Source organism: Gallinula chloropus, assembly GCF_964237585.1.
Source record: "Gallinula chloropus genome assembly, chromosome: 3".
NCBI lineage: Eukaryota > Metazoa > Chordata > Aves > Gruiformes > Rallidae > Gallinula > Gallinula chloropus.
The window spans coordinates 21,551,626-21,563,743 of record NC_140087.1 but is presented as its reverse complement, the minus strand read 5'-3'; the positions used below and the strand labels follow the sequence as shown (position 1 = coordinate 21,563,743).

At 42.9% G+C, this 12,118-nt stretch overlaps 1 protein-coding gene across 1 annotated transcript; it reads left to right on the top strand.

Annotated features, from left to right (window-relative positions):
* Positions 1-2,463: 2,463 nt before the first annotated feature.
* Positions 2,464-3,570, top strand: HTR1E (5-hydroxytryptamine receptor 1E; the record flags this gene model as incomplete). Its single annotated transcript, XM_084261858.1, has 1 exon — positions 2,464-3,570. Exon 1 carries the CDS (start codon positions 2,476-2,478, stop codon positions 3,568-3,570), a length of 1,095 nt encoding a protein of 364 aa, XP_084117984.1. The 5' UTR covers positions 2,464-2,475.
* Positions 3,571-12,118: the final 8,548 nt, after the last annotated feature.

Here is a 12,118-nt window from a genome sequence, read left to right as displayed (position 1 = left end):
ACCCAGAACCTGCAGTGATACAGATTTGCTTTCCTTAGGCCTGTCTGAAAAAAAAAACCAACAAACCAACAAACTGACAGGCTTTTTTCTGAAGTTTCTATTTTTGATTGTTCCTCATTCAGCTCATTCAGAAGGTGGCACTCCAATTTATGAAAAAGAGCGTATGTACACAGAGCTAAGCAGCTCACTAGCTTTAAATTCATAATTCCTCATTCAAATTCTTAATTCCTCATTAGCTTGCATGTGCAAACTCTCTCCCAGAGCCTAATCCAAGTCCCACCCATGTCAGTGAGACTGGGTTTTACCTCTCAGATTTAGCCATCTAAAACTCAGGCTTGTCTTCTAAATGCAACAGCAGAGGAGCCACTTGTAGTCAAAGTAGGGAAAGATCAGCATTTCCAGGATGTGATTCACACCATCTGCCTTGAAGACTTGTCCTGAGAGGGGACAAGTATATTTCTGGCAGCCGCTGTCTCATTGCCCTGCCTGTCGAGGGAGCCTGTACAACTAGCCTGGAGGACTCCTTACTCTTCAATAAGTGAAGCCAGGGGAACCTTTCTGTTAATTTTAATGGAAAAGGATTTGGGCTTTCAGTTTTCTACATCCTTTATGCCAAGATAAATTTGAAATGAGTAAGCAAGGCCCTAGAGGGTATCCAAAGTTGCATCTCACAGACAGCTAACTCTGGCTTCAGTCAGCTTCTGAGATATGCAGAAAAGACATATGAACTCCTGAAACAAAATTAAACCTTTTTTTTTTTTTTAATTATTGTTCATACTGGACTGCCTAACAGAGAGCACAATTTGATAGACATCTTAAAACAAATGCACAAGCTTTTTGTCTGTCTTCTCTAAAGACACATGCTGAGGGCTATTTGAAACGTCAGGAATAATTAGACAAAACTATATAAGCTCCTAGCAACACTAATATGCTGTGTAAAACTAAGCACTTGCCATAAAGCTTTAAACATTGAAAGCTGTGTGTTACAGGTAGCCTGAGTAATTCTTAAGTGCTGTTTCCAAGGTATTAATCTAGACATGGTTATGAAAAAACTGAATAGAAAACTATTAAATGCTGGCATGCTTTTGCAGAGATGGGCTTCCCTGTTTCTTTTTCCAAAGGTGATATATGGAAGTAATTGATCCCTCTCATATAGCAATTAAAATAGAAAGGCAGATGTGTGGTTCTTGATCATGTTCAAAGAGCAATGAAGCTGGTGAAAGACCTATAGAACAAGGCCTAGAAGGGATAACTGAGGGAACTGGGGTGGTTTGGTCTGGAGAAAGGGAGACTGGGAGAGCCCTTACTGCTTTCTGCAACTACTTAAAAGGAGGTTGTAATGAGGTGGGTGTTGGTCTCTTCTCCCAAGTAACCAGTGATACAATGAGAGGAAACAGCCTCAAGTTGCATCATGGGAGGTTTAGGTTGGATATTAGGAAAAAATTCTTCACCTAAAGGGTTATCAAGCATTGGAACAGGCTGCCCTGAGAAGTGGCTGAGTCACCATCCCTGGAGGGATTTTAAAAAATGTGTGGCTATAGTGCTTAGGGACATGGTTTAGTGGTGGGCTTGGCAGTGCTAGGGTTGGACTTGATGATCTCACATGTCTTTTCCAACCTAAATGATTGCCTCAGCTCTTCATCTGCTGAAGCCTATTTGACTGGAAGGTACCTGGTCTTTTTACAAGGGCATGTAGAGATAGGACAAGGAGTAAGGGTTTTAAACTAAAAGAGGGTAGATATAGATAAGATATTAGGAAGAAATTCTTCACTGTGAGTGTGGTGAGGCACTGGCACAGGCTGCCCAGAGCAATTGTGGATGCCCCCTCCATGGAAATTTCTAAGGCCAGGTTGGATTGGGATTTGGGTGGTGTGATCTAGTGGAGGGTGTCCCTGCCCATGGCAAGGGGGTTGGAACAAGATCTTGGAGGTCCCTTCCAACCCAAACCATTCTATTATTCTATGACTAGCTCCCAGTATCAGTAATTCACAAAGACAGTAGGTACCTTCTTTGTTGGAAGATACCTCTGTAGTCAAACCTCCTACTTGATGTGAGATCTCCAAAGCCAAATGAGAAACAACCAGTTCACATCAGCAGAAAATATGGCCCTTTAGAGAAGAAAATGAAACAAACTGAATGCAGAGAAAAAAGGGAAAGAAAAGCAGGAGAGGAGGAAAGACAGGCCCAATTTTTATTTGAGGTGGTAGCATGAGAAGAAGTGTAGGACTTTTTGCCAAAAGGTAGGACTTTTCTAAGTTCACTTACAGATGTGATGTGTTTTTATCTTCTAGGAATACAATAATCAGGAGGAAACCTGGAAGCTTTTCGATGCCCTGTTGAATATGGGATTATTTTTTTTAAATATTGCACCTGGAGCATCTCTGTCCCTCTTTCAAATGGGTGACTTCTGAACTTGGACCTATTCACTGTCAGAAGCAGCAACTTATTCTTTCACTGTGCATCCTAGAGTGGAAAATGAATTTCACAAATTGCACCACTGAAGCCAATGTGGCTGCGAAGCCAAAAACAGTAACTGAAAAGATGCTCGTTACCCTGACCTTGGCCACAATCACAACCTTGACTATGCTGCTGAATTCTGCTGTAATTGCAGCAATCTCCACAACTAAAAAGCTCCACCAGCCAGCAAATTATTTAATATGTTCACTAGCTGTGACAGATCTCCTTGTTGCCGTTCTCGTCATGCCCTTGAGCATCACTTACATAATGATAGATAAATGGACTTTGGGATACTTCATCTGTGAGATCTGGCTCAGCGTCGACATGACCTGTTGCACGTGTTCAATCCTTCATCTGTGCGTCATTGCTCTGGACAGGTACTGGGCAATCACAGATGCTATCGAGTACGCCAGGAAAAGAACGGCAAGAAGGGCTGGGCTGATGATAGCCACCGTGTGGACTATCTCCATTTTCATCTCAATGCCCCCTTTGTTTTGGAGGAATCACCACAGCATCAGTATTCCCAGCGAATGTCGCATTCAGCATGACCATGTCATCTACACTATTTACTCCACGTTCGGGGCGTTTTACATCCCCTTGACTTTGATCCTGATCCTGTACTACAGAATTTACCACGCTGCAAAGAGCCTTTACCAAAAGCGGGGTTCGAGCCGTCACCTCAGCAACAGGAGCACTGACAGCCAAAACTCCTTTGCCAGCTGCAAGCTTACACAGACATTCTGCGTCTCGGACTTCTCAACATCTGACCCGACCACAGAGTTTGATAAAATGAACGCATCTGTGAGGATCCCTCCTTTCGAGAATGACCTGGACCTGGCTGGCGACCGGCAGCAGATCTCCACGACGCGGGAAAGAAAGGCTGCTCGTATCCTGGGGCTGATTTTAGGTGCTTTCATTTTATCCTGGTTGCCCTTTTTCATCAAGGAGCTGCTTGTGGGCCTCCACATTTGCACTGCCTCTCCAGAAGTAGCGGACTTCTTGACCTGGCTGGGATATGTCAACTCCCTTATCAACCCTTTGCTGTACACTAGCTTTAATGAAGATTTCAAGCTGGCCTTTAGAAAGCTCATCAGGTGTCGAGAACACACTTAAAATTACTGGGAGATGATAATGATGACGTGACTCCTGGCCTTAAGAATGAGCAAAATAATTTGACTCTCTCACCATTTCCCTTGATAAAGGGGATTTTTGTCTTTGCCTATTTGCTTGACTTCTCTTTAGTCTGTAATTCATTCTGATGGTTTTTACCTCTAGTGTTATTCATGGTAAAGAGTTTGAAATAAATTTATTCTACAAAGGAACAGGGTTTTTTAGCAATGAAACAACAACAAAAAGAAACTATTGGATACTCATGTTTAAGACATTTTGTGTAACCAATGATTCTAGAAGCAAACAACCATATTCACTTTTATACTCTTTTTCATTTAAAATTAAATGTCTAAATTATTGTGCACTGTAGTAATATAAAGTCTTATAAACCGAACCCCGTAAATACATATTCAGAAATTAATAAACACTTTGTGGTCATGACAGCTAAGCAGCAAATCTTTACTGTAGCATTCTGAGGAAACTGTAAGTGTCGTTTGGAAGGAAAACAACCACTGTTTCCAGCCTGGGCTAAAGCAGAATAAACCATTCCTTTCTCCAGGAATGCACTCCCAAAACAGAAAGCAAAGTTCAGTTCATTCCACCTAAAAATGGATCCCAATTTTATACTCCAAAGTAATTATTTAAGTGCTCTTTTTACGCAAGATTCCTGACTTGCGTTCAAAGTACTGAAGTGAAGGGAACATACAAACAGGAGGGGAATCAACTTTTTGAAAGTGTAGACAATGGCAGGACAAGGGGGAATGGATTAAAACTAAAGGAAGGAAGGTTTAGATTAGATATTAGGGGGAAATTTTCTACAGAGAGAGTGGTGAGGTGCTGGAACAGGCTGCCCAGAGGGGTGGTGGATGCCCCATCCATGGAGGTGTTCAAGGCCAGGTTGGATGGGGCCCTGGACAACCTTGTGTAGATCGAGGCTGGAGGTTGGTGTCCCTGCCTGTGGCAGGGGGGTTGGAGCTCTGTGATCCTTGGTGTTCCTTCCAACCCATGCCATTCTATGATTCTATGATTCTATGATACTGGGCAGATACCTGTGCAGTTTGGCCATTGAGAGGACACCACTAGGAAGTGTCACACTTGTAGACCAGCTGCACATCTGACTGGTCACGTTTGTAATACCACTAACTGTATTCCTTCTGGGCTCAGACCCTGTGCCCTGAGCAATTCTGGGGCAGCATTATTCACCTTTGCCACTCTTCACCGGCACCTTGTGCCGTACCACCTCACGGATCAGTTGATTTTATGCCACCCACTTGAACAACTGGATATGTTCTCAGCAGGCCAGCAATATACAGAAATTCAGAAACATAATCTGAAAGCAAAACCTTTTCTGTTTGAACAGAAAAAATGATAACTAGGGAATTTATTTTTTTTAAATAGCAGCCTGCACATCTGCCTTACTGTCATCTTACAATTCACGGTGGCATTCTTGTCAGTTTAACCTACAATCAGGTTCTCTAGAAGGATTGTTTGTTCTGGGAGTCCTCCATGGAGTTACTTCCCTTGTCTTGAGATACAGAGTTCTTTGTATCCTGTCTTCTGTGCTTATGAAAGTTAAAGTGTCCTGGTCCAGATATTGTGGAAATCAGCTGGGAAGGGGCAAAATCAAAGATGAGAACCTGGTATTGTCCATTAGCAACTCCCAACCACTCTTTAAATGTTGATTACTTACCTTGCACCATAACTTTATTCCCTGTCCATCTTTCTGGACAAATTCTTTTTTAATTATATCAATATACCATATAGAAAATATCACATACATCAACCTGAAATGCAATAAAAAGTGAACTATAGAAGGGTAGCTCCAAATCCATCAAAAGAAATACCAGGCATAGCAGAAGTGTTGTAACAGCACTGGAAGCCATCTCTGAAAAATGTTTTGAGAATTTACAAGATGACAGTCATTTGTCTTATCAAGAGTCAAGGAACTGTAAGTAACATGTGAGTAATAAACTACAGATGGAGCTGAGAAATTACATACTTCTGAGAGAAAGTGTTCAGTTGGAAAGATGCAGTGCCACAAGATGAGTGTAAATCAAGTCTGAAGGTGGCAAAAGCATGACCTACCACGTACCCACATGCAGTGGGATTCTGATTTGAGGCCTCCAAGTTTTTTGTGTCTGAGTTTAGGAGGTTTATCTCCATCTGCCCTTCTAAAGCTATTGTCAGAGCTGCCTCCTCCAGCTGCCTTTGGGTTCCCTACTAGCTAATATTAATACCTAAAAAGACTGAAATAATAATCTCAACTGAAAATACTTTCTAGTGAGGAAACACAGACATCCATTGTGGTTTTGCCTTTTTACAGCTTGTTGGGAAGTGGAAACCACTGATTGAAGCTGAGAAAGAGTAGCCTGACCCTGCCTATCTATAAAATTTCCAAAGCAGCTCCCCAGAGTACATATGCTATTAAGGAAAAAAAAAATAGCCAGGAATTAAAATAAAAAGTTGCACTTGTAAGAACTGATGCTATTTGGTTTTTTTCTTTCAGAAAGCTCAGTAGAAATGAGTCATAAAGAACAAGGATTGTGCATAATTTGCCCAAACAGGGTGTCTACTGCGGGGAAAACAGGACACACAGGCAGTTGTTGCTAGAAGAGAGTAGGTTTTGGCATCCCCTGGCCAGTTTGTTTCTCTGCTACAAGGGTGCCCAGCTACAGTAATGATCAGAGAGGGGAAAGCAAACGTGCAAGAGTGCCCAGCAGACAGCCTGCGTCACCCCGAGGCATCCAGCTGAGGGAGAAGCTGCACCCCAGCCGGCTTCTTTGGGGCTGTCTCTGGGCTTGGGTTCAGCCATGGGGTGGGCTGCACAGTGGTCTTTGCTAGGAAAAGGGAGGAGTTGGGAGTGACAATGCAGGTGAATGGTGTTTCAGCGGGGATAAAACAACTAAATCAGATCTGCTGCTGGCTCTGACTGCTCTTCGTAAGGGCACCTTGGCGCACAGAACAATTGTACATTGTAAGGAATCTCTGGAGGCCAACCCAAATAGTCTGACCCCACTAAGAGCTCTCAAAGTGGGGCCAACCCTATGGCCAGACACCACTGCCAGTATGCAGCATGCAGTCACATTGCTCATGCCAAAGTAACAGTCCAGGTAACTCTCCTGCCTACACTGATGCTCATTTAAAGCCAAAGGTATGGCTGCAGGACCAGAAATTGTGAACGTGACCCCCACAGCAGCTGTCGTACGTAGGTAGAAATGTTTCAGAGGCAAGTATGAAAGCTGTAAAATACAAGAGCTGCATCATCTTCACTGCTGTTAACGTCTTTCTTTTAGTATCTGATCTCCAATACTACCATTCAAGCTACCAACCAGGTTAAAGACTGTATTCAATATTAATATTTAGAGGTAATTAACAGGAAAAGGCAGATGGATGGCTAATTTCGTGCTTCCTTGTTAAATAAAGACTCACTATTCACTGCCAGCTGACTACTGCTTTTCTAATTAAGTCATTAGCTAAACACAGAGCTGTGTTTTCCAACAAATGCCACTACACTGATGAAGATGTCCCGTACGCTTTCCCCACTCTCAAAGTCAGGAACAATTGAGAGGATGATTTACTTGAAACAATTTAACTTGTTAAGAAATGACCTGTCATGCCTTGGAAATAAAAACTTTTGCTAGTCTGGCTCCGCTGTTTGGCAGCTTCTTTGATTTTTCCTGTGATAACTATTTGCTGGTTTTATGAAGGTTTTGAAGACATGTCCTAAACCTTGACTTGTCCATAGCAACTCCACATTCATACCTACCCTGGTCAGGACCAGCCACACCACACTCTGCAATGCAAGCTCTTCCCAGCAAGCTCTTAATGATGCATCCAAGACCTTCAGCCTACATCCATCTTCCTTAGACTTTCTAAAACATCTTTCCTCCTCAGTCTTATTTTCCCTAGTGCTCCCCCTGCATAGTCACCTTTTCTTCCCATATTTCTTGAAAGGTTTTGTCTTCCTCTCCCCTCTCTACAGCAGGGTTCATACAGACCTTCCTATTCAGGATCTCTAGTCACTTCTACATATTTTATCAGAGTGCTGTTTCCTTCTCTATTGACACCCCAACTCATCATCCTGCTTTTGGGTTTCTGACTCTCCTTAATCTTATAATGGCTCTAATGGAATGACACCCTGCTCTCTGCCCCCATTTCAGTGCTGTTATCAGGATTCCTGTGACTGTGGGTATTCAATTCTGTCACATTTTATTCTGTCTTATAGGTATCCAGGCTATAACCAGAAGTTTTTTGAGCAGCATAAGCAGCCAGTGCTTTAGAGTTGAGATTCACAGAATCCCAGAACAGCAGGGATGTCGAGATATCATCTAGTCCAACTTCCCTCCTAAGGGATGATCTCCTAGACCGAGTTCCACAAGAATGCATCCAGAGGGGTTTTGAATATGCTAGTGCTGAACATCCCCAGCCCTGAAGACTGCACTCATCAACCAGTTGGTCTCCCCAGAAGACATACTCTTCAAATGCTATTTTACCTGCTGTTTATATCTTGTCACCCTCATTGCTGTTCCCTGTCTACCACATTAAAATTGACCCTCATATTATCATTTTAGGGACCTGGATCTTCACTTTTAGGGACCTGTACTGCATAAGTGAGGTTACACACAAGTCAGGTTGCACACGGCTTCTGCTCTTCTGCTTGTGCCAACCTCAGCTGTCTTCTCTGCAAGCTTTGTCTTCACCACCTCCACACAGTGCAACCTCTTTCCTGTTCCTCACAGCTGATGCTTTCTTCCTTCTCACACCCACTTCTAACATGACTCCTGAAGGAAAACAGTCGACATGGGCAGTAGAGGACTTCTTGTCTATCTGTATTTTTTCTCCACCTTTCCCACACAGACCACATCATCTCCCGAGGTGAGCTGCCTCTCTCAAGTGCATAGCAAATCCTAGACACAGCAAAAACATGTGGAGAGCTATGTATGCCCTGAGACCCTTAGGCCTAGCTCATACACGTTCCTTTAAAGCTTCAGGGTTCCCCACCACAGTGGTGTGTCAAGCTGTTCACACCATGTGAGATCAGTTTTGTTGATCTTCCTGAATGGAGATAGATGATGGGACTGAACTTTGCAAATGAGAAAGTTTCACCTGGTTTCACCAAGTTTATGTAAGCAGCTGCCATTATTTGGGTTTCACTGCCATGTACTCGAATTGTCCACTTTTCCATAGTTGCAACTTCTTATTTCTCTATATTGCCAGCAGACTCTGCCCTTTGCAAGTACCAAAAAGGAATAAAAAAAGAAAGAAAAAGAAAAAAAAAAAAGGAAAATATATCTCTTTACCTGGGACAAGCTGTTAAAGGGAATCTTTTCCAAGGTCTCTGTTCCAACTCCTCTGATTTCAACCCCAGTTAACAAAAAGCAAACAGCATTGCAGTGGGGACATGCAGGCTTCCAGCACAAGTGCAGAGCTTGTCCTTGTGCCTGCAGATTTTTTAACCATTACAAACAGCAGTACTGGACAGGCTCGTGTACATTTATCTTTTGCACACCTAAATGCTTTGTATGAAGAATTATTTTAAATTGCTTTATTGTTTAAGTGGACCCAGTAACTATTACGATATCTCTTATTGGTCTAGGCAATATATTATAAGTTGTATTTCATAAGAGTTCCACACAACACATTCTCCCTTTGTAATTGCTACTTTTCTCTTAAGGCCAAAAAGAATATTTTTTTTTTTAAATTATCTGAGTTTGGATAAACATCAAGTTCATCAGCTGTAAAATTATCCTCTAACATTTTCTGTTTTGAGCTGTATATGTAATATTGCCAATATTTCTACTTCCCCACCCTGCCACTGCCAAGGGGATTTTTGCCTTTTCATGAACCACAGGTAGGTGATCACATGTAAATGGCATTACATGATGAAACTGCTCCTTCCCACGCAGTCTAAACTAACTCATTGATACATTCAAATCAATGTAAACTGGAAATTATATCCTGCCAAGTCTATCAGACCTGGAGAACAATTTATAAAACTTCTCACAGTTTAATGTGTCCCCACCCAAATATGCAATAACCCCACTGCGGACCACTGCTCCATAAGTGTGACTGGGAAGAATTCTGCTAATTCCTATAAGGACTGAATCAGCCCTTAAAAGTAAGTTAGTGTTGCCACTGTAAGTAGAAGATGTGTCTTCATCACTTTTATTTCCTCCTTATCTCACACTTTTCTGGTCTGTGGCTCCTGTTCATTAATTTTTCCCTCTGTTTCTTATCTCTCTCTCCTCCCTTTCCTTTGCAGCCTTCCTCTGAAGTGGCATCTATTAACGTGGAGCAAGAAGCAAGGCTACCTTGGTGCTATGAGGCTACACAGCACCTAAGCATCACTCTGCTCTCGATTTTAGGAAACCAAGTTGCAGGTACTGTTCTGATTTCCAAAGTGCCTGAAGATTCTTCCCAAAGAAAGAGGCTGCATAATACACCACGATGTCTTCCCGTTACATCTTTTTAATAGCTCCTCTCTTCTCCTCTCCCACGGGGCTTCTGTCAGTAGAAATGTAAGCCACAGCTAGTATGGTCCCCAGATGCAATAAGCAGTGTTAGAATTGCCCCTTACCCCACACACCACCCCACTCCCCTCAACCCTCCATATTTCACCCTCTTCCCATCACTTGCACCGCAGTCTTAAAATACATTAGCATATAGATCACCTCTCTGAGGTTTTCAAGGATTAATTTCCTGCATGACGAATTCCCATCCTCATTTCTGTCTGGTGCAAGATCCCATGTCATCGGGGTACTCAAATCTTCCAAAGCACGGTCTCACCACTACCCGTTTCATACGCCACATGACTGCAAACAGACACATTGCTATGAGGTGAGGTGTAAAGCACCATCTCCTGGCAGCTGTGCTTTACCAAAGATGCATGTTTGGCTAATTAAGAAACAAAATGTAACTACTGGGAAGAGGGAGGACAGAGCTCCTATTCCTTCGTAAACTGTTGCTTGGCATGTAATTTGGAATGACTCAGCTTCTGGGTATTAATTTTAAAGGAGCACAAAGAATCATAGAATCACACAGAACCACAAGGTTGGAAAAGACCTTTGAAGATCATCAATCATAGAATCATAGAATCAGAGAATTGTAGGGGTTGGAAGGTACCTCAAGAGATCATCAGGTCCAACCCCCCTGCCAAAGCAGCTCCCTAGGACATATCACTCAGACAGGCGTCCAGGCAGGTCTTGGATATCTTCCGTGAAAGAGACTCCACCACCTCCCTGGGCAACCAAGTCCAACCGTTCCCATCCTAAGCTAAACCATATCCCTAAGCACCTCATCAACCCTTTCTTTGAACACATCCAGGGAAGGTGACTCAACCCCCTCCCTGGGCAGCCTGTTCCAGGCCCTGACAACTCTTTCAGGAAAAAATTGTTTTCTCATGTCCAATCTAAACCTGCCCTGGCACAGCTTGAGGCCATTTCCCCTTGTTCTATCACCTGTTACCTGGCTGAAGAGACCACCGCCCACCGCTCTACAACCTCCCTTCAGGTAGTTGTAGGTGGTGATAAGGTCTCCCCTCAGCCTCCTCTTCTCCAAGCTAAACAGCCCCAGCTCCCTCAGCTGCTCCTCATATGATTTGCCCTCCAGCCCCTTCCCCAGCCTGGTTGCCCTTCTCTGCACTCACTTGAGGACCTCAATGTCCTTTTTATGGTGAGGACCCCACAACTGGACCCAGCACTCGAGGTGCAGCCTCACCAATGCCGAGTACAGGGGCACAATTACTTCCCCAGACCTACTGGCCACACTGTTTTTGATACAAGCCAGGATGCCATTGGCCTTCTTGGCCGCCTGGGCACACTGCTGGCTCATAATCAGCTTGCAGAAGCAGCAAAACAGAAAATCACACGTCCGTGCCTGAAATACCTGCAACAAGCCATAGTTCAGGCATGAAGAGACCTTTCAGTGGTTTTTATGGTAAAAAAAAATGTTTTCTTTCCAGAGCTTTCTACAACCTTTTCAGAGAAAAAGCAAGTTCCACACAAATGACTTCCACTTCTGTGATGCCACTAGAAATATCACCTCGGTCTTTATAGGAGGAACAGCCTGACAAGCTGCTAGAGTGCTGGGATAAGCCTCAACAAGCTTATTTCTCCAGTAAATTAAAAAAAAAAAATCAGGGTTGAGAGTTTTTAGATTGGAGAATTTGACCACTAAAACCAAGCCTATCAACTAGAGCTTTTTTTTTTGTTCATACATATTCCAGTGCAATTCCTCCTTCTTGTATTGCTAAGCCTGAATATAAGAAATAAAAAGAATAATATTTTAAATTTAGAGTAACAAGAAAATAATCTACCTCCTATTTTTGTGATTTCAGGAGAACATTTCTGTAGTATGACTGAGTAGTCATTCTGAAGCAGGGAGAAAGAAAAAAATAATCCAATTAGGTCACAGAAGTTAATCTAGGATTGGAAAATTAAGCATGATTGTCCTGGTCGTTGCCTGTGTATACACAGAAGTCACAGATCATAAGCCTTTAATTTTTCACTACAGCAGTTTCGGTCCTTGCTAAAGAGTGGCTTATCTGTGGTGT